The sequence below is a fragment of the Rhinoderma darwinii genome, chromosome 6, assembly GCF_050947455.1.
Source record: "Rhinoderma darwinii isolate aRhiDar2 chromosome 6, aRhiDar2.hap1, whole genome shotgun sequence".
Classification (NCBI taxonomy): Eukaryota; Metazoa; Chordata; class Amphibia; order Anura; family Rhinodermatidae; genus Rhinoderma; species Rhinoderma darwinii.
The window spans coordinates 141,817,442-141,840,849 of record NC_134692.1 but is presented as its reverse complement, the minus strand read 5'-3'; the positions used below and the strand labels follow the sequence as shown (position 1 = coordinate 141,840,849).

Below are 23,408 nucleotides of genomic sequence, written 5' to 3'. Positions count from 1 at the left end.
GTGGAGGGGGCATCGTGGTGGAGGGAGCATCGTGGTGGAGGGGGCATAGTGGTGGAGGGGGCATCGTGGTGGAGGGGGCATAGTGGTGGAGGGGGCATCGTGGTGGAGGGAGCATCGTGGTTGAGGTGGCTTCGCGGTGCAGGGGGCTTCGCGGTGGAGGGGGCAACCCTATGGAGATGCTGTGGCCCGACCTGAAGACTGATCCTCGGGCAACACATCCTGGAAATATTCATGATATAGAACACATTTACGGGAAGGATTGCTCCACAGTTCCTCCATAACGTTCGGTAAATCTTCTTCACAGCCTCAGGAAACGTTTGGGGGAGGTGATCGCTGGTAATGGGATCTACAGGTTATTACATTCAAGGGTTCGCTTACGTTTTCTCCCTGCGCTGCGGATATTTACTCCATAAGAGACATGAACAGGACGACTCTGTGTGTTATTGGTTTAGTTACATTATAATTGTGACTCCGAGAACAATCAGGACACGTTGTATTAGTAATCGATGCAGAAATCCAGGTCATTCCAAAGGGTTCACTTACTTTTTCTTGCAACTGTATATAGGTACCATGCTGTATGGCGCTCATATATTGGCACTATGGGGTATAGTTATTTGTACATTGTACAACAGTGCACCATATGGGGAGGGGGCGTCAACAGAAGGTACCGCACAGGGCACCATCCAACGTGAGGCCTGTCCTGATGGGGGGAGTGTCTGTCAGCAGTGTGCTGACAGATTCCATGTGGTCTCAGAAGAATCAGAGGCGACTGGAGTATAAGAGAGGATGTAACTCGGGATCAGTAAAGTATGATGAGGGTTATTGTTCTTCACTAAAATTATCCGCTTGTCTATAGACGGGACAGATGTACAGAAATCATGATGGGCTTTGGTGAGAGCGGCGCGGGTCTCCCTGGTACACGGCGGTGGATCCTGGAACGCCCCGTGTTTACACAAGATCAGGGTTAGGGTTAGATAAAGAGCTGACGAGGCCGCGGCACTTCCAGGATTTTTAACGGAACAAAATGTTCCTGGGAGGGTGATCTATAGACCTACTGTATGTATACAAGCAAGGACACGCCGGCCAATATACGGGGGAGCAATGATTTCGAGGAACAAGTGACCAGACCAAATATTGCTGCATTATTACAGGGAAAATAGAAATACAAGCGCCATAAAGTAAGATGTGATAAAACTGAGAGGAACCTAGAGCCGCTGATAATATAGAGACATCCAAGAGGAGCGGCTGATATCAGTCACATATGATGTAATGTCTCTGGAGGATATAATAGTACTGGAGTGATATAAGAGGAGTGGCTGATATCAGTCACACATATGATGTAATGTCTCTGGAGGATATAATAGTACTGGAGTGATATAAGAGGAGCGGCTGATATCAGTCACATATGATGTAATGTCTCTGGAGGATATAATAGTACTGGAGTGTTATAAGAGGTGCGGCTGATATCAGTCACATATGATGTAATGTCTCTGGAGGATATAATAGTACTGGAGTGATATAAGAGGAGCGGCTGATATCAGTCACACATATGATGTAATGTCTCTGGAGGATATAATAGTGCTGGAGTGATATAAGAGGAGCGGCTGATATCAGTCACATATGATGTAATGTCTCTGGAGGATATAATAGTACTGGAGTGTTATAAGAGGAGCGGCTGATATCAGTCACACATATGATGTAATGTCTCTGGAGGATATAATAGTACTGGAGTGTTATAAGAGGAGCGGCTGATATCAGTCACACATATGATGTAATGTCTCTGGAGGATATAATAGTGCTGGAGTGTTATAAGAGGAGCGGCTGATATCAGTCACATATGATGTAATGTCTCTGGAGGATATAATAGTGCTGGAGTGATATAAGAGGAGCGGCTGATATCAGTCATATATGATGTAATGTCTCTGGGGGATATAATAGTACTGGAGTGTTATAAGAGGAGCGGCTGATATCAGTCACATATGATGTAATGTCTCTGGAGGATATAATAGTGCTGGAGTGATATAAGAGGAGCGGCTGATATCAGTCACACATATGATGTAATGTCTCTGGAGGATATAATAGTGCTGGAGTGATATAAGAGGAGCGGCTGATATCAGTCACACATATAATGTAATGTCTCTGGAGGATATAATAGTGCTGGAGTGTTATAAGAGGAGCGGCTGATATCAGTCACATATGATGTAATGTCTCTGGAGGATATAATAGTACTGGAGTGATATAAGAGGAGCGGCTGATATCAGTCACATATGATGTAATGTCTCTGGAGGATATAATAGTGCTGGAGTGATATAAGAGGAGCGGCTGATATCAGTCACATATATGATGTCATGTCTCTGGAGGATATAATAGTGCAGCAGCGTTATAAGAGGAGCGGCTGATATCAGTCACACATATGATGTAATGTCTCTGGAGGATATAATAGTACTGGAGTGATATAAGAGGAGCGGCTGATATCAGTCACACATATGATGTAATGTCTCTGGAGGATATAATAGTACTGGAGTGATATAAGAGGAGCGGCTGATATCAGTCACATATGATGTAATGTCTCTGGGGGATATAATAGTACTGGAGTGATATAAGAGGAGCGGCTGATATCAGTCACACATGATGTAATGTCTCTGGAGGATATAATAGTACTGGAGTGTTATAAGAGGAGCGGCTGATGTCAGTCACACATATGATGTAATGTCTCTGGAGGATATAATAGTGCTGGAGTGATATAAGAGGAGCGGCTGATATCAGTCACACATATGATGTAATGTCTCTGGAGGATATAATAGTACTGGAGTGTTATAAGAGGAGCGGCTGATGTCAGTCACATATGATGTAATGTCTGGAGGATATAATAGTGCTGGAGTGTTATAAGAGGAGCGGCTGATATCAGTCACACATATGATGTAATGTCTCTGGAGGATATAATAGTGCTGGAGTGATATAAGAGGAGTGGCTGATATCAGTCACACATATGATGTAATGTCTGGAGGATATAATAGTGCTGGAGTGATATAAGAGGAGCGGCTGATATCAGTCACATATGATGTAATGTCTCCGGAGGATATAATAGTGAATAGAAATGATGTGTAATGTCCCTTTAAATGATATCTTTACATCGCATTTTAACGGAAGGCTCTTTTGTCAGCTGATCGCATCTTCTACGGGACTGTAAAATCATCACTGTGTAAACAGGACGTGCAGCCGACATGATCGATCCCGTCGGTCCCCTACAGTACAATGATTGCTCCATGTAAATGGAGCCAAACGAGTGCTGATCGACGTGCTATATCGCCAGTCGGAGCTCGTTTTCTGGCAGAGATTTCTGCCGGTGTATAACCACCCATATACTCTAGTCACATCCAGAGCTGCATACACGATCCTTCTGTCTGCTGCTTGGAATGTTAGTACTGTTCTGCTGAGGTTCCATAACCGGATTCCACTTTGTTACATTGCGTTGCAGTAGATGTAGTGGAGTACCTGAACTAGAAGGGGATGCAAACCTACAGAATTCTGAATGCAGCTTTGGATATGATTGGTTAATAAGTTGTTTTTGCCTCCGCTGTATTAGAGTACAGCTCAGATCAGTGACTCGGCTGAAGTTGCATTCTCTGACAGTACTAAGAGGTAGATTGAAATTCATCTCCTGTCTCATCAGAGTCTCAGGCTCCTGCCTTATCCACCATGCTTTATACTGCTGCACAACTTGTTCAGATTGAGTTTATGCACAAGCTCACTACAAGCACAGAAGGAGGTTGGTGCATAGAGAGCTGGTACCCTCACAATGGGGCAGCGGGTTATTTACCAATGGACCAGGCCGATGCAGCACACGTTCCATACGAGCCATGAATGAAGCAAACGGCAGGACTCTCCTACAGATAGTGACGTAACGCCATAAAAACGTCCGCACGTCATTCTGTCTTGCCCATTGATAACCTTTTGAACTTTTGTAACCAGTATAGGATGATGGTCATCCCTCGCCTGTTCAGGGACATATGACCTTAATGTACGGAAACACCCGACCCGATATCTACGCCCCGAAGGTAAAAGAGGTCAAAGAAATATTGATTTTCCCTTAAAGGACATTCCGCACAATACAAAAGTGCAAAATAATAAATGCCCCCCCCCTTCATTATTGAAAATGTAAAGTCTGACAAGATGGTCGCGGCCAATGCTGGGTGGGATTTGTTGCTGCGTCTTGACTGGAGTTGGAGTAGACTTTCCATCACTCGGGATATAGATTCAATTCAGCGCCATAGCATTGTACCTAAACACCCAGGCAGCGTGGCTTAGGGGGCGCATCCCGTCACCAAGCACCAGGGTCCTACATACCCCACCTGACCCTCTTAGCTGTGCCCATGATTCAGGGGCACCCAAAAAAGACTAGAATCGAAGTGATCGGTCGAGTACGGCCATGACAGGTGTGACCGATCCCAAAGAATCCTGTCTTATAATGGAGTCCTACAGGTTTCCGGTGTCTTCAGCTCTGTCCCTTTAAATTATTTACCGATTGCTAAGCAACCCACTCTTAGCTGTTCCTAAAAGCATGTGACTGCGTTTCCTAGGTAACCAGGCAGAACTGAATCACAGGCCTCCGTGTGTGAAACGCAAGCCACTTCCTGTTTCTGGTTATAACAGGAAGTCATCGTTGCTTAGTAACCATAAAGCAACAGTAGCACTTTGAGACTTGAATACAAGCTGTATTACGTATATATATCCTTCTCTATGCGTATAATATATCCTGACAACTATCAGCTATTCATTATAACAGTGTTTATGACATTTATTATATACTATAAATCAGTGGCAGGCAGTCAGGGCATGCTGGGAGTTGTAGTTTTGCGACAGCTGGTGAGCCGCAGGTTGCAGATCACTGCTATAAATGCTATAGGTCATCATTACCTGTCACATATTTCATTTTTTCCTTCTCCACATTTAGCTTTGGTGACGTCACCGTGCCTTTAATTATTCCAGTCCCTCCATTGTGTCCCTCCGGTGCTGCAATCCTCGTATTCCCCTCCCATCACTGGGGAGTCGCGGGCTGTAAGCGCACCAGGTCTCCATAGTTACCCCTCTCCCTGCTGTAAACATATCCAGCCCTTGGTGCATTGTCCTTCTCTGATCCCTGCTCCTTTCTGTGTGACAACCATGGACTCCTCTGAAGACAGGGACTTCTCTCTGAAGGAACAGGTCAGGCAGCTGAGCAACGAGAATGTGAGTAGATCACAAACAATCTCCGGCTAAAAACGTCATTAATATTAAGTCATCGCTAACGGTTATTACAAAAAGTGTGGGGGATGGTGAAAGAAACTTTTATGGCGGCTCATAGAAGATAAAATAAATTCAGTCTCGGAAAGTCTGAATCCTGATCGTGGGGACTGCAGCTGCAGGGAGATTTCTTTCCATGGGCTTCCTGCAGGATCGATTAGTCATGTCTGCTCTGTATGGATGGGGACAAGGGGCGCAGCTATATGCGGTATAGAGATTGAAGTTGCACCTGGATCCTGGTCTGCGTAAGCGGACCGAGAGGCCCCTCTGTCACATAGGACAGCAACATAATTAATGGTAGGTGGGGGTCCTATTACAGATTTTATATTGGGCCCCGGGACTCCCAAGTTATGAGATGTGTAAAGTTTCTCCCAATCAATACCATAAAAATACATACAAATACTATTGGTAGAAGAAAACCCACAGAAGTGGTCATTATGTAGTGTGAAATGCGTGAGTTGTTGGTTTACATGTAATGCATGATTGATTAGTCATGTCTGCTCTGTATGGACGGGATACAGGCAGGGCTCTCTGTGGAGCTCTTTCGTGGTACATACTAACCCCTTCGTCAGGACATATTTCCTGAAGGGGTCAGTAATTTCCCCAAAACGTGTTTCATTGTAGGGTGAATGGGCATCCATTCTTTACACCTCCATGTCCTCCAGATAGTGGGTCTGGGTCCTGGTTAATAAGTCGAAAGGTTCCTCAGCTATAGCAGAAACCACGTAGTGATATGTCCCATACCTGGAGACGTGCGATATACACCCAATCACATCCAGTTCTTATTACATAAAGTAGGAGGTAGATCCTTCTGGGCTCTCCTTCATCTCCAACATGGACATCCTGAGGACCTCCACAGCTGGGGGCGCTCTTCTATGCTGCAGCATATTTAGTTTTGTCCTGAACGATCTGGGTTTCATCCTTCATCCTCTCAGGTTCAGCTGCTGGATCGCAACGAGAGACTGTACGCCAAGCTGACCGAACTGCAGGACAAGATGGGGAAACTTGCGGGGTCCAAGACGGATCTGTCATCAAGACTGGTGCTTAGTGAGGAGGAGAAGCTGAAGGTACAAGAGACACCAGTAATATGTTTTATGGGTCCTAGAACTGGGTCGTTTATGCTCTAGAACTCTCATATGTTATAGAACCCTGTTCTAAATGTTCGGGAACCGGGGGAGCAGAGTTAGAAGTGCCTCATTTTACTCAAAGCCTAAAAGTTGAGCTCCACTCCCTGTGTACCACCCTCACGGGGGTCCAGGAATGAGATATGAGGAGCTGTTTGGTGACATCCCGTGACATTGAGAGTCACTGTGGTCACCTATAGACAGGACACCTTCACCCCTGTAATATTTTTCTTCCTCTACAGATTTCTAAGGAGTTGATTGAACTTCAGATTGAAACCAACAAGATCAGGGAGCACTACGAGGAGGAGACATTTGAACTCAAGAACACGGTAAGTTGGACTTGCTGTAACGGAAATCAACTCTCCATGACTTCCTGCTGGGCTTCTGCTCATATACAGAAGCCAACCTGAAGAAGCAGAGCTGCAGTGTAAAGCTTGGGGGGAGAGCAGCATCCTGAGCTTCTGATGAGACTGCTACGGATTCCAGACTACCTTAGACCCCAATAGACAATGCGGCTAAGCTGGAGTCACTGATCACTCCGCTACACATCACACATGTTCCCATAGGCCCCCTAACTACATTCTGCCTTCCTTGTAGGTTTTGGCACTGGAGAACCGGCTGATGACCGTGGAGCTTCATAAGGAGAAGTTAACCGGAGAGCATGAGGCGTCGAAGGAACGTCTCCGATCTGTGGAAATGAACCGTAAAGAGTTGGCTGATGAGTACATTGTTTTGAAGAGTAATTACCTGGCTCTGAGCAAAGAGCATGAGCGTGAGGTGAGGAGGACTATGCCTACAATCAGTCCACAAGTTATAGTGCACCCCCCTGCTCCTTACTGCTCTGCTGCTGTGTCAGTTTGAACTGTAGTTTTGGGATTCTATTCGTGAACCAGTACTATCAGGATGAACAGAGCTATAGGCTCAATAATCCAGGAAAGGTTAAATAGATATATCTCTGGGACCTCATGGAATAACGTTCCAAGGCATCGCTTCATTTTTTTTCTATAATCTAATGACCTTTTAGTTCAACGACCTTCATAGCAATTATCTCCCAGATCTTCCATATGTTTGGATTTTTCTGCTAATGTCCTCACTCCTCTGCATCCTCTCCTGACAGGTTACCAAGAACGATGAGTTGAGCATGGAACTTCTCAATCTGGTCAACCGAGAGCAAAATGACACCTACACGCAGTCTCGAGCTCTGGTCAACGAGGCCACAGCAGAACTGGACAGGGTGCGAAACATGGTCAACCGCCTGTCAGCGCGTAAGATCAAGGTACTTGGGTCACATTCGCTTTATTGCCTATAATGTAATAGCAATGATAATAGTCACCTCTCTGCTCTAGCTTAAAGGGGCTTTCCACCTAAATGTGTTTTTTCTGTCTGATAAACGGTTGACATGTAGAACTTTTTTGCTGCTTAAATGGGTTGATCCATCAGGATAACCGCCATCCAGATGTCCAATCAGGGCAGATGGAAGTAATAGACGCCGTCCATGTATTACATTATTCATCTGATTGGCCTCCGTGTAATACCACATTTCACCTGTGGTGGCCACTGCAGGCAAAATGCATAGCTGATCCCATCTAGGCAAAATCTGCTGTTTGTCCGGGTCTTGGCGGCGATCATATTAAGGGTTGATTGTGATGCGACATCCCCTTTAAATCAATCTTTTTGACCATACGAATTCCACGTCTAACTAAATTACTCCGGAAGAGCTCTTTTTCTATTATATACCAAATCTGATTGTAGCAGCTGCTACAGTTCATATGTCCTAACAGGGGCTCTTGTAGTGAGACACCCCCTTTAAACTGAGAAGGGTTTGTAGAAAGTATCACAAGTAAAATTTGTTTCAAATTTAAACTTAAAGGGTTTGTCTAGTTGAGAAAACCCATGGTCATACACCCTATTAGGGAATTCCGGGATAATAGAGGGGCAGTCCTCTGTTCAGGAACCTGATCTCTAGACCAGAGTGGATAGCGGTTACATAGAGCGTCTCTGGAGGACCTGTCCTGTCCGCATTGCACAGACAACACATTGATATGAATGGACACGGTGTAATGCTTCATTTCCCCTGTGGTGGCGCTGCAGGGAAACTGAACACTTACTGCCAGGTTTCGGTACAGATCACAGCTGATCGCAGGAGGAGACTTTGTGAGCAGCGAGCAGAGAAAAGTAATTATAAAAATTATGCTTTTTCAGCCTGAAGAACTGGTCGCCTCGGAGCATGAGCGGAAAAAACTGGAAAGAAACGTAAGTTGTGACTTCACCTTTGGTCATAATTGCTGTTATTTTTTTCTACGCCATTTCTGACAACGTCCATGTTAGCTGTCGGCTGGGGCGTTCTTCCTCTGTCTCTACATCTTTAACACTTGGACATTTGTGTCTTTGCAGCTTCTCGGGAACCAGGATGAAATCAAGGAAGAAATTGAGAGCATGAAGAAGATCCACAACACCCAGCAGCAGAAGTTAGAGGAGCGAGTGTAAGTTCTACTGACGTTCACGTCAAGATCCGTACAATCCGCCAGAAGACGTCTGTCTCATATGTTATGTCTAACCTCAGGATCGCCATGGGCAAGGAGCTCCAAGAAGCTAAAAGAGCCATTCGCAACACTCAACACAAGATGGCGGAACAGTCTGCGGTGAGTGCCGGCTCTGAGGTACCAATATAACTTGTTTTCGCCTTTGTATTGGGTTTGGTTGATTAATATCAGTCCAGTAATCTGGAAAATATGCTTCTCCGATACCCAAAGTATTGGATTTTGAAGATATTTTTTGGATCGGGCCAAATAATGTGAACATAAACATCAATGGAAATGGTCCCTGGACATGTTTTATACAGAAGTTTACATTGTGTTACACCGAGGAGACAGGGTATGAATATAGTATGTCTCTTCCTCAGGTTCTCTTGACATCTCAGGGTCAGTTGAAGGAAATTGAAGCTGAAAATTCACGTCTCCAGATGCAGCTGAAGGAGCTCAATGAGGAATATCGCTCGCGCCTCAACCGCTATATCCAGGATCTTGCTGTAAGGGGTTCTTATACTAGAGCTGCTCATAAGTGTTGGATGGTGGTGGGGTTGTGAGATTATGGCGGGATGAAGGAGACAATATAGGATGATGGTGGGATGTAGGATGATGGTGGGATGTAGGAAGATGTTGGGATGTAGGATGATGGTGGGTGTAGGATGGTGGGATGTAGGATGATGTTGGGATGAAGGATGATGGTGGGATGTAGGATGATGGTGGGATGAAGGATGATGGTGGATGTAGGATGATGGTGGGATGTAGGATGATGGTGGGATGTAGGATGATGGTGGGTGTAGGATGATGGTGGGATGTAGGATGATGGTGGGATGTAGGATGATGGTGGGATGAAGGATGATGGTGGGATGTAGGATGATGGTGGGATGAAGGTGGATGTAGGATGATGGTGGGATGTAGGATGATGGTGGGATGTAGGATGATGGTGGGTGTAGGATGATGGTGGGATGTAGGATGATGGTGGGATGTAGGATGATGGTGGGATGTAGGATGATGGTGGGTGTAGGATGATGGTGGGTGTAGGATGATGGTGGGATGTAGGATGATGGTGGGTGTAGGATGATGGTGGATGTGGGATGATGTTGGGATGAAGGATGATGGTGGGATGTAGGATGATGGTGGGATGTAGGATGATGGTGGGTGTAGGATGATGGTGGATGTTGGTTGATGGTGGATGTAGGATGATGGTGGGATGTAGGATGATGTTGGGATGAAGGTGGATGTAGGATGATGGTGGGATGTAGGATAATGGTGGGATGTAGGATGATGGTGGGATGAAGGATGATGGTGGGATGTAGGATGATGGTGGGATGTAGGATGATGGTGGGATGTAGGATGATGGTGGATGAAGGATGATGGTGGGATGTAGGATGATGTTGGGATGTAGGATGATGGTGGGTGTAGGATGGTGGGATGTAGGATGATGTTGGGATGAAGGATGATGGTGGGATGTAGGATGATGGTGGGATGAAGGATGATGGTGGATGTAGGATGATGGTGGGATGTAGGATGATGGTGGGATGTAGGATGATGGTGGGTGTAGGATGATGGTGGGATGTAGGATGATGGTGGGATGTAGGATGATGGTGGGATGTAGGATGATATTGGGATGTAGGATGATGGTGGGATGAAGGTGGATGTAGGATGATGGTGGGTGTAGGATGATGGTGGGATGTAGGATGATGGTGGGATGTAGGATGATGGTGGGTGTAGGATGATGGTGGGATGTAGGATGATGGTGGGTGTGGGATGATGGTGGGATGTAGGATGATGTTGGGATGAAGGATGATGGTGGGATATAGGATGATGGTGGGATGTAGGATGATGGTGGGATGTAGGATGATGGTGGATGTAGGATGATGGTGGATGTAGGATGATGGTGGGATGTAGGATGATGTTGGGATGAAGGTGGATGTAGGATGATGGTGGGATGTAGGATAATGGTGGGATGTAGGATGATGGTGGGATGAAGGATGATGGTGGGATGTAGGATGATGGTGGATGAAGGATGATGGTGGGATGTAGGATGATGTTGGGATGTAGGATGATGGTGGGTGTAGGATGATGGTGGGATGTAGGATGATGTTGGGATGAAGGATGATGGTGGGATGTAGGATGATGGTGGGATGAAGGATGATGGTGGATGTAGGATGATGGTGGGATGTAGGATGATGGTGGGATGTAGGATGATGGTGGGTGTAGGATGATGGTGGGATGTAGGATGATGGTGGGATGTAGGATGATGTTGGGATGAAGGATGATGGTGGATGTAGGATGATGGTGGGTGTAGGATGATGGTGGGATGTAGGATGATGGTGGGATGTAGGATAATGGTGGGATGTAGGATGATGGTGGGATGAAGGATGATGGTGGGATGTAGGATGATGGTGGGATGTAGGATGATGGTGGGATGTAGGATGATGGTGGATGAAGGATGATGGTGGGATGTAGGATGATGTTGGGATGTAGGATGATGGTGGGTGTAGGATGGTGGGATGTAGGATGATGTTGGGATGAAGGATGATGGTGGGATGTACGATGATGGTGGGATGAAGGATGATGGTGGATGTAGGATGATGGTGGGATGTAGGATGATGGTGGGATGTAGGATGATGGTGGGTGTAGGATGATGGTGGGATGTAGGATGATGGTGGGATGTAGGATGATGGTGGGATGTAGGATGATATTGGGATGTAGGATGATGGTGGGATGAAGGTGGATGTAGGATGATGGTGGGTGTAGGATGATGGTGGGATGTAGGATGATGGTGGGATGTAGGATGATGGTGGGTGTAGGATGATGGTGGGATGTAGGATGATGGTGGGTGTGGGATGATGGTGGGATGTAGGATGATGTTGGGATGAAGGATGATGGTGGGATATAGGATGATGGTGGGATGTAGGATGATGGTGGGATGTAGGATGATGGTGGATGTAGGATGATGGTGGATGTAGGATGATGGTGGGATGTAGGATGATGTTGGGATGAAGGTGGATGTAGGATGATGGTGGGATGTAGGATAATGGTGGGATGTAGGATGATGGTGGGATGAAGGATGATGGTGGGATGTAGGATGATGGTGGATGAAGGATGATGGTGGGATGTAGGATGATGTTGGGATGTAGGATGATGGTGGGTGTAGGATGATGGTGGGATGTAGGATGATGTTGGGATGAAGGATGATGGTGGGATGTAGGATGATGGTGGGATGAAGGATGATGGTGGATGTAGGATGATGGTGGGATGTAGGATGATGGTGGGATGTAGGATGATGGTGGGTGTAGGATGATGGTGGGATGTAGGATGATGGTGGGATGTAGGATGATGTTGGGATGAAGGATGATGGTGGGTGTAGGATGATGGTGGGATGTAGGATGATGGTGGGATGTAGGATGATGGTGGGATGTAGGATGATGGTGGGATGTAGGATGATGGTGGGTGTAGGATGATGGTGGGTGTAGGATGATGGTGGGATGTAGGATGATGGTGGGATGTAGGATGATGGTGGGATGTAGGATGATGGTGGGTGTAGGATGATGGTGGGTGTAGGATGATGGTGGGATGTAGGATGATGGTGGGATGTAGGATGATGGTGGGATGTAGGATGATGGTGGGTGTAGGATGATGGTGGGTGTAGGATGATGGTGGGATGTAGGATGATGGTGGGATGTAGGATGATGGTGGGTGTAGGATGATGGTGGATGTGGGATGATGGTGGGATGTAGGATGATGTTGGGATGAAGGATGATGTAGGATGATGGTGGGATGTTGGTTGATGGTGGAATGTGGGTTGATGATATGATGAGCATAAAATGTGGGATGATGGTGGGTTATAGGATGATGGTGCGATGTGGGATTACAATAGGTTTTAGGATGATAGTGGGATGAATTGAATTTGGTGGGATGTGTGATGATGATGATGGGATGATTGTGGGTTATAGGATGGTGAGATGTGGGAAGATGATGGGATGATGGTGGGTTATAGGATGGTGAGATGTGGGATGATGATGGATGATGGTGGGTTATAGGATGTTGGTGATGTAGGATTATGGTGGGATGTGGAATGGAGGAAGGAGATTCAGGATAATGTTTAGATGTGCTATTACGGGGGGTTGTAGGATGACAATGAAATGTTGGAATGTAGGATGATGATGAAATGACGATAAAATGTGGGATGATGGTGGGTTATAGGATGATGGTGAGATGTGGGATTACATTAGGTTTTAGGATGATAGTGGGATGAATTTGATGGGATGTGTGGTGGTGATGATGATGATGGGATGATGGTCGGTTTTAGGATGGTGAGATGTGGGATGATGATGGGATGATGGTGGGTTATAGGATGTTGGTGATGAAGGATCATGGTGGTTGTGGGATGGAGGTGGGAGATTCAGGATAATGTTTAGATATTGGATTACGGTGGGTTGTAGGATGACAATGAAATATTGGGATGTGGGATGATTTTGGGAGGACAATAGGATGTGGGTTGATGGTGGGTTATAGGATGATGGTGAGATGTGGGATTACGGTGGGTTGTAGGATGATAATGGGTTGATGGTGGGATGCGTGATGATGTGGTGATGACGATAGGATGTGGGATGATGGTGAGATGTGGGATTACGGTGGGTTACAGGATGATAATGGGATGATGGAGTGTGCGTTGATAGTGGTATGTGGGAAAATGATGGATGATAATCATTTTACTTTGATTTCCCTAACTCCCCCTTGTAGGATTATGTGGATGGGAATTTGAGAAATGGAACAGGAGGTAAAATGGACCCAGCTCGCATGAAGCATTATGTGGACAGCATGCTCAGCGACATCAAAGCTTCTCACCGGTCTAGGGAGGAGCAGCTGGCGACGGCGGCGCGGCAGTACAAGAAAAGGATGCAGAACCTCATCCGGAAACATGAGAGTCTAATGATTGCTTATCGGTAACAGCTCTGAACATGACGACATCCAACAAATGAGACTGAAATGTGGCCCTGGGCAGAAATCCCAGCGGGGCCCAGTATGGTCCCTGAATCTGGCACCATTGTCTACTTCCCCGAGATAGCTTATCTTTCCCCACTCCAAGTATGCCCAAAATGGTTATCCATGGCATTATGGGGGTTGTAGTCCCACGCTGGAGCCCTATTGTTCACAATTACACAGTGTGATGATGTATTTCCTATCACTTTCCAGCATGCAGAGGGAGCAGATCATGGCTCTGGGGAACAATGACGTTGACCCTGGCCCCCCTGAACATCATTTCTCTATCACTGACCCTGATCTACAGTCCCAATCCACCCTGGAGTTAAACCGACTGAGAGAGGACAAGGCGCGGCTGGAATCACAGATCCAGGATCTGAAGGAGAAGGTCGGTGCGTTAGATGATGAATCGCGGGGGGTGGAGTTACCTGTAATTATTATAATGATTCATTGTTCTCTCTTTTACAATGCAGAGAAGAATAAATGACAATGCAGGTTCCAATCAACAGTAAGTAAGAGGGGGAGGGGAAATTAAAGGGGGTCTATAACTGCGGAGAAGCCGCGTGACAGCTTCAGAAAACCCCTTAAAGGGGTTGTCCACTTGAGATGCTCTTTCCAGCACCCAGGGTGCTCTCTATTACATCCATATGGACAATCCCTTTAAGCTATAGTACATCTAACAGCTAAGGGAACTATCAAAAAAATTATAGGTTTGGGAAACGGGACATGTGACCCTCTCCCTGAGCGGAGGGGCATCCCTACATATGATGTGACGTGTCTCCCTTTGTTCTGCAGACATCGCAGCCAGATGAGTGAGGAGAACTGGGCAGAGATCAGAAAGCAACTGAGAGAGTTCACCCACAACACCCAGGTATATGCAGGGGTCACCGCATGGAATCTTAATAGGTGCAAAATAGATCCCGCCATCCTCTGTCCCCACCAGTCATCCAAAACCTGTTATATCGTCCTCCTTGACGTCCATGCACACGTATAACGGACCCGTAAGGTGAGTGCCGCCATGTGGTACTGTGTTCTATCCTGGAGCAATGCTATTAGCGGAGAGTACCCCTGTAATATACGGATATATAACACGGCAGGGAGGTGCCACTCCACCGCTAGAGCATGAGCCATTTCATTGGCATCTATCAGAGTAATGACGGGCAGGAGTATTACACCCAGGATCTGTGTTTCACTGCCGCATATTGCACTGGTTGAAACAGTTTACATCATGTGTTATTGTTGCCCCCCCCCCCAGGAGGATTTGGAGAAGGAGAGGAGTCAGCTGCTGGCGAGAGCGATGGTGGCGGAGGAGCAGGTAGCGGAGCTGCAGGAGTATGTGGATAAGCACTTAGGAAGGTGAGGAAAGCTCCATGTCCTCTTCATCCACATGCAGCTATGTGTTGTAAATGTTCAGCTGAGAAGTTTCTGAATTTTCTATAGATGTTTTTCCTTCTTAACAATAGACTGCCCTAAAAACGTACTGATTCTGAGATCCTGTATTATACTCCAGAGCTGCACTCACTATTCTGCTGGTGGAGTCACTGTGTACAGACATTACATTACTTATCCTGTACTGATCCTGAGTTACATCCTGTATTATACTCCAGAGCTGCACTCACTATTCTGCTGGTGGAGTCACTGTGTACAGACATTACATTACTTATCCTGTACTGATCCTGAGTTACATCCTGTATTATACTCCAGAGCTGCACTCACTATTCTGCTGGTGGAGTCACTGTGTACATACATTACATTACTTATCCTGTACTGATCCTGAGTTACATCCTGTATTATACTCCAGAGCTGCACTCACTATTCTGCTGGTGGAGTCACTGTGTACATACATTACATTACTTATCCTGTACTGACCCTGAGTTACATCCTGTATTATACCCCAGAGCTGCACTCACTATTCTGCTGGTGGAGTCACTGTGTACATACATTACATTACTTATCCTGTACTGATCCCGAGTTACATCCTGTATTATATTACAGAGCTGCACTCACTATTCTGCTGGTGGAGTCACTGTACATACATTACTTATCCTGTACTGATCCTGAGTTACATCCTGTATTATACTCCAGTGCTGCACTCACTATTCTGCTGGTGGAGTCACTGTGTACATACATTACATTACTTATCCTGTACTGATCCTGAGTTATATTCTGTATTATACTCCAGAGCTGCACTTACTATTCTGCTGGTGGAGTCACTGTGTACATACATTACATTACTTATCCTGTACTGATCCCGAGTTACATCCTGTATTATACTCCAGAGCTGCACTTACTATTCTGCTGGTGGAGTCACTGTGTACATACATTACATTACTTATCCTGTACTGATCCCGAGTTACATCCTGTATTATACTCCAGAGCTGCACTCACTATTCTGCTGGTGGAGTCACTGTGTACATACATTACATTACTTATCCTGTAGAGATCCTGAGTTATATCCTGTATTATACTCCAGAGCTGCACTTACTATTCTGCTGGTGGAGTCACTGTGTACATACATTACATTACTTATCCTGTACTGATCCCGAGTTACATCCTGTATTATACTCCAGAGCTGCACTCACTATTCTGCTGGTGGAGTCACTGTGTACATACATTACATTACTTATCCTGTAGAGATCCTGAGTTATATCCTGTATTATACCCCAGAGCTGCACTCACTATTCTGCTGGTGGAGTCACTGTACATACATTACTTATCCTGTACTGATCCTGAGTTACATCCTGTATTATACTCCAGAGCTGCACTCACTATTCTGCTGGTGGAGTCACTGTGTACATACATTACATTACTTATCCTCTACTGATCCTGAGTTACATCCTGTATTATACTTCAGAGCTGCACTCACTATTCTGCTGGTGGAGTCACTGTGTACATACATTACATTACTTATCCTGTACTGATCCTGAGTTACATCCTGTATTATACTCCAGAGCTGCACTCACTATTCTGCTGGTGGAGTCACTGTGTACATACATTATATTACTTATCCTGTACTGATCCTGAGTTATATCCTGTATTATACTCCAGAGCTGCACTCACTATTCTGCTGGTGGAGTCACTGTGTACATACATTACATTACTTATCCTGTACTGATCCTGAGTTACATCCTGTATTATACTCCAGAGCTGCACTCACTATTCTGCTGGTGGAGTCACTGTGTACATACATTATATTACTTATCCTGTACTGATCCTGAGTTATATCCTGTATTATACTCCAGAGCTGCTCTCACTATTCTGCTGGTGGAGTCACTGTGTACATACATTACATTACTTCTCCTGTACTGATCCTGAGTTATATCCTGTATTATACTCCAGAGCTGCACTCACTATTCTGCTGGGGGAGTCACTGTGTACATACATTACATTACTTATCCTGTACTGATCCTGAGATACAACCTGTATTATACTCCAGAGCTGCATTCACAATTCTGCAGGCTGAAATGTCCCGGCATCCCCTGCTATATTTGTTTTCTTTATACCAGACACTGTACAATAATCTGACGTAAGACAAATGAACTGCCCCCCCTGCATTATAGCAGCTCAGCTAAGCTGCAAGGGCGGTGTCTGTCCACAAGCTTCCTGACTGTTTCCAATTAAAACCAGCAGGATTGTGAATGCAGCTCTGAAGTGTAATACAGACTGTAATGTGACTTAATTTGATTATATATGTAAACTGCAGATGTACTAGATGAGTGCACTAACATGTATGTGGGGAGCCTTGTCTGCATTATGCTGTACGGTAAAATTGGCGCTGATTGTATTCGTTCACAGGTATAAACAGGAAATAATGCGCCTGAGGAAACTTCTGGGCAACGACGGACAAAGAGCCTTTAGCGCTGACGCTCCCCAGTCACTTCTTATTCGAGCTTCAAGGAGAAGCAGCCATGAGATGTGATCCCCCCTACTGGCTGTGAGCAGTACTGCACACTGGACTCTATATAGACTACATCAGTCAAGCTGTAGGACCTGAGGAAGATCCCACACTGTATCATAATCACTAGTGATCTGGGGTCGGAGGACTGTTTTACTCTTAAGAACTATATGAATGTAATAAATTATTTATTTTTACACAAAACATGGGATTCTAATAATTGAAAAGCTATTTATTATCTTTTTAATTCTACTCCATTAGGACACAACTATTGTCAGTGACTCCAGCTTAGTTGCATTGTCTATTGGGGTCGACGGTAGTCTGAAAGTCCCCTTCTCTCTCATCAGAGGTTTAGATTGCTGCTCAGTCCCCCATGCTTTACACTGCAGCTCTGCTTGTTCAGATTGGCTGCTCGACGCACAGCAGTACATGGAGAGATGATTTCTATTATAAATTACTACACCACCAGTGAGAGAGGAGTAGCAAGAAACTGATGCACATAGACTGGGGGAGGAGTCTAGATAAGGGGGAGGAGCTGGGAGGGTGGCCTGGAAAAAGGCTTCTCAGACCTTCCTACTTCCTAGTAACAGAATGAAGAGTCTGAAAATTTCCTAAAAGGGAATTTACCCTTAAAATAAATGATTAAATAAAAGTAAATCTAAGTCGTATTCTTCAGAATTTTCCAAGTTGTATCTATTTTTGGGAAAGCTGGGTGGCCAATCATCTAGCCGCCATTACAGCACTCTTAGAAGCTGTCACTCAGCTTTCTTAGGGTATGTTCACACGGCCTATTTACGGACGTAATTCGGGCGTTTTTGCCCCGAATTACGTCCGAAAATAGCGCCTCAATAGCGCTGACAAACATCTGCCCATTGAAAGCAATGGGCAGACGTTTGTCTGTTCACACGAGGTGTATATTTACGCGCCGCTGTCAAAAGACGGCGCCTAAATAGACGCCCGCGTAGAAGAAGTGACCTGTCACTTCTTTGGCCGTAATTGGAGCCGTTATTCATTGACTCCAATGAATAGCAGCGCCAATTACGCCCGTAATTGACGCGGCGTTCAAGCGCCTGCACATGCCGTTACGGCTGGTATTACGGGGATGTTTTCAGGCTGAAACATCCCCGTAATTTCAGCCGTAACGGAGGCCCTCGTGTGAACATACCCTGAGACTCCTGAATGGCAAATCTTCCTAGTTATACATCAACTGTTCCTGTATCTCTAAATAACTACCATTCAGGCACCTGGAAAAGCTGAGTGACATCTTCATTGAAAGATATCATGGCGGCTGTATAAGTGAAGGACACTGCATACAGGAAGTAACAACAAATTTAAAAAAAAACTTACCAAAATGTTCAGCGTCTCGGTAATTTATTGAAGCAAAAAATATACGGAACATTTTTTTGAGTGAATTTAAAAAAAGATTGTAAATTTTAAAATCAGAAAAATAAAAACCGGGAACGTTTATAAATACCAATAAAATTCTCAAAAACAGATATATTACTTTACATTTCATAAAATCTATGACATCACTGATCTTGTACTGAGCCTATATTATACCTCAGAGCTGCACTCACTATTCCACAGCTTCAGAGCTGAAATCTCCCAGCATTCCCTGCTTGTTCAGTGTCTGCACACAGAGCTTACTATAGTGATTAGCTGACATTACACCAGGAATTGTACAGTAATCTGATGTAAGAAAAGCGAACTGCCCCCCGACATTATAGCAGCTCAGCTAAGTGTTATAGTGTGTGTCTGATGACAAGCTTGCTGACTGTTTCCAATGACAAATAAATACCATGACCAGATGTGAATGTCCAGTGTCTTGTGTGGTCACACCTCAGTACCCGGCTCTTTGATTTTCGCAGCTTGCCGTATAGTTCTTATATTATAAGCCCAAGCTCTGTCTGTGCCCTCACCAATGATGTCACTGGGCACCCATGTGGGCAGAGGAAATCGTCCACTCACCACACGGGCATCGCTGGGCAGCTCTGCCAGCATCTTTTTCTCCAGCAACAGGAGCTGTGGGCAATAATTAAATTGTAATCCAAATATTATTTGCCCCATATAAAGCCAGAGGAACGGCAAGATGCCACCAGGAGAGGGTGCGCCTGCCAATGTGTGCCGGGCAATTGCTTAAATAGCAGCTCCTGAGTATAACATTATTAAAGGGTAACTAAACGTTCAACAAACTTCTGACATGTCAGAAGTTTTGATCGATGGTGGCCCGAGCACTGAGACCCCCACCGATCGCTAAAACGAAGCGACAGTAAAGCTCGTGTTAGCGCTCAGCGGCTTCGTTTCTGTTCGGCCTTTTCCGGGAAAGCCGATGTATCGGCGAACCGGCTCAGAGACTTTCCATTAATTCCGCACTCCGATACATTCATTTACGGAAAAAGCCGAACATAAACTAAGCAGCTGAGCGCTCACACGAGACCTTCTGCCGCTTCAGTTTAGCGATTGATGGGGGTCTCAGTACTCGGACCCCAACCAATCAAAACTTCTGACATGACACAATGACATGTCAGAAGTTTGTCGAACGTTTAAGTACCCTTTAATATTGAAAGCTCTCCATTTGGCTGAAATACTGATCTCCAAATCCCTCAGCAGACTCCAGGCTGCTGTTTACGGCAGTCCGTACTATGACTGCTACCGCCATATTACAGGCTGCATAAAACAGCAGCTTTTAAGTTTCCCCCAGTCCTGCATGAGTGATATCAGATGCCATGGAGTCCAATAATAACAGCACTTTTGGGAATTGCTATTTAATGTTCACCATAGAAGCGACCAGAAAGCAGGTGCCACTTACCACGCTGGGGGCCAGAAATATGGAGACGTTGTCACAGTCGTGCAGCTTCACCTGTGCGCAGAATACATCCTGTCATTACATCTTACACAGGCAGGAAATTCCATTAGTCTGGTGGCGGATTATCAAATGTTCTGGACTATTGGACTGCGGACAGGCAACCTCCAAGAAGACAGCGTGACCACCATCATACAGTCCTGTAGACGGGCTGGTACCACCTGCGTCACCAACACTCCCGCCGCTGAACACACAAAAATTACGCCAGTCCGACTTTATACCATGTCGGGTTTAAAAGTAACCACCAACCAAAGTTCTGCAACTTCCTAATATACTTTGTGTTTCAATTCCTCTCCATTTTCAAGATCTCTGCTTGCTTCAGAGAATGGAAATATTTTTGAGAAGTATTAGTTGTCGGCCTTTGGATGTAAACAAGAATGTTCCCATTCACTGACAGCAAGCAGAGACCTGAAGTCTTTCCTATAAGTGGTTTTACACATCAGGACTGCGTGCTTTACCTTCCACAGGTCCTCTCGTAAGTATGTGACCCTCCGGTGATATCCAGACCTCCAGGCGTAGAAGTAGGACAGACGCACCAGCCAGGGGTTCAGCTCGTACCCCATGGCAGGGAGGAACCCTCTCTTAGCGGCCTCCAGAACCTGCCGGGTAATCAGTGAGGAGACGGTCACTAAATATGGCGGCAACATCAGCGCAACTACATGACGTGATGTTAAGAACTGAGTATCTCACGATTCTGCCGTCCCCGGAGCCCAGGTCCGCCATCTTTCCCACACGCCCTTTCAGCAGCGTCATGACATTCTCCACTTGTTTGGCGCTGGCTGGCATGTAGGGCACCTGGGCACAAGAGAGAGAGATACCGTCATACAGTCAGGTCATAAAACTGTCCATCTGGAGGGGGTTCAAGGCCATTATATAAAACCAGACCCGTTACCTGTAATTTCAGTGGCACTTTTCGGAAGCCGGGCATCAGGACCAATGCCCAGACTGAGTACGCCGCCAGTCCAGTGCACCCTGCAATCTGCAGAAGCCCCCAACCTCCTAACCGTTTCCCCTCTAGCTCCGACACCACGTCCTGGGCGCCATCGTCATCCATTCCTGCAAAGTAAACCGCCTATTAGTATTCTGTACTCAGAGCGTTATCACTGTGTTATCTGTGGTGTTACATAGGACTGCAGGTAACATCTACTACATTATCTGTACTCAGAGAGTTATCACTGTGTTATCTGTGGTGTTACATAGGACTGCAGGTAACATCTACTACATTATCTGTAATCAGAGAGTTATCACTGTGTTATCTGTGGTGTTACATAGGACTGCAGGTAACATCTACTACATTATCTGTACGCAGAGAGTTATCACTGTTATCTGTGGTGTTACATAGGACTGCAGGTAACATCTACTACATTATCTGTAATCAGAGAGTTATCACTGTGTTATCTGTGGTGTTACATAGGACTGCAGGTAACATCTACTACATTATCTGTTCTCAGAGAGTTATCACTGTGTTATCTGTGGTGTTACATAGGACTGCAGGTAACATCTACTACATTATCTGTACTCAGAGAGTTATCACTGTTATCTGTGGTGTTACATAGGACTGCAGGTAACATCTACTACATTATCTGTACTCAGAGAGTTATCACTGTGTTATCTGTGGTGTTACATAGGACTGCAGGTAACATCTACTACATTATCTGTACTCAGAGAGTTATCACTGTTATCTGTGGTGTTACATAGGACTGCAGGTAACACTACTACATTATCTGTACTCAGGGAGTTATCACTGTTATCTGTGGTGTTACATAGGACTGCAGGTAACATCTACTACATTATCTATACTCAGAGAGTTATCACTGTGTTATCTGTGGTGTTACATAGGACTGCAGGTAACATCTACTACATTATCTGTAATCAGAGAGTTATCACTGTGTTATCTGTAGTGTTACATAGGACTGTAGGTAACATCTACTACATTATCTGTACGCAGAGAGTTATCACTGTTATCTGTGGTGTTACATAGGACTGCAGGTAACATCTACTACATTATCTGTAATCAGAGAGTTATCACTGTGTTATCTGTGCTGTTACATAGGACTGCAGGTAACATCTACTACATTATCTGTACTCAGAGAGTTATCACTGTGTTATCTGTGGTGTTACATAGGACTGCAGGTAACATCTACTACATTATCTGTACTAAGAGAGTTATCACTGTGTTATCTGTGGTGTTACATAGGACTGCAGGTAACGTCTACTACATTATCTGTAATCAGAGAGTAATCACTGTGTTATCTGTGGTGTTACATAGGACTGCAGGTAACAGCTACTACATTATCTGTAATCAGAGAGTTATCACTGTGTTATCTGTGGTGTTACATAGGACTGCAGGTAACAGCTACTACATTATCTGTAATCAGAGAGTAATCACTGTGTTATCTGTGGTGTTACATAGGACTGCAGGTAACATCTACTACATTATCTGTACTCACTGTGTTATCTGTGGTGTTACATAGGACTGCAGGTAACACTACTACATTATCTGTACTCAGAGAGTTATCACTGTGTTATCTGTGCTGTTACATAGGACTGCAGGTAACATCTACTACATTATCTGTACTCAGAGAGTTATCACTGTGTTATCTGTGGTGTTACATAGGACTGCAGGTAACATCTACTACATTATCTGTACTAAGAGAGTTATCACTGTGTTATCTGTGGTGTTACATAGGACTGCAGGTAACGTCTACTACATTATCTGTAATCAGAGA

At 45.2% G+C, this 23,408-nt stretch overlaps 2 protein-coding genes across 5 annotated transcripts in view; one reads left to right on the top strand and one right to left on the bottom strand.

Moving 5' to 3' along the window:
- The window catches only part of IGFALS (insulin like growth factor binding protein acid labile subunit), a 38,499-nt gene extending 16,766 nt beyond the window's left edge, over positions 1 to 21,733 (bottom strand). Inside the window, exons 1-5 of one of the 3 annotated variants that reach the window (XM_075830732.1) lie at positions 21,572 to 21,733; positions 21,370 to 21,474; positions 21,138 to 21,278; positions 20,626 to 20,676; positions 19,736 to 19,838 (exon numbers count right to left, since the gene is read on the bottom strand). In XM_075830732.1, coding sequence (XP_075686847.1) covers positions 19,736 to 19,838; positions 20,626 to 20,676; positions 21,138 to 21,278; positions 21,370 to 21,474; positions 21,572 to 21,733 — 562 coding nt within the window. Of the gene's footprint in view, positions 1 to 4,917; positions 5,146 to 19,735; positions 19,839 to 20,625; positions 20,677 to 21,137; positions 21,279 to 21,369; positions 21,475 to 21,571 lie in introns of those variants that run through there. The other 2 variants (XM_075830734.1, XM_075830736.1) reach the window with 2 other exon arrangements.
- Positions 1,099 to 18,479, top strand: CCDC78 (coiled-coil domain containing 78). 2 transcript variants are annotated; one of them, XM_075830738.1, is made up of 15 exons: positions 1,099 to 1,178; positions 6,219 to 6,350; positions 6,650 to 6,736; positions 7,005 to 7,184; positions 7,525 to 7,683; positions 8,610 to 8,660; positions 8,802 to 8,890; positions 8,971 to 9,049; positions 9,310 to 9,435; positions 13,682 to 13,884; positions 14,135 to 14,309; positions 14,395 to 14,429; positions 14,717 to 14,792; positions 15,177 to 15,277; positions 17,717 to 18,479. In XM_075830738.1, exons 2-15 carry the CDS (start codon positions 6,279 to 6,281, stop codon positions 17,838 to 17,840), a joined length of 1,557 nt encoding a protein of 518 aa, XP_075686853.1. In that variant the 5' UTR covers positions 1,099 to 1,178; positions 6,219 to 6,278; the 3' UTR covers positions 17,841 to 18,479. The 2 variants fall into 2 exon arrangements, with proteins under 2 accessions (XP_075686853.1, XP_075686852.1); XM_075830737.1 differs by lacking the exon at positions 1,099 to 1,178 and adding an exon at positions 4,849 to 5,229 and having other exon boundaries at positions 17,717 to 18,478.
- Positions 21,734 to 23,408: the final 1,675 nt, after the last annotated feature.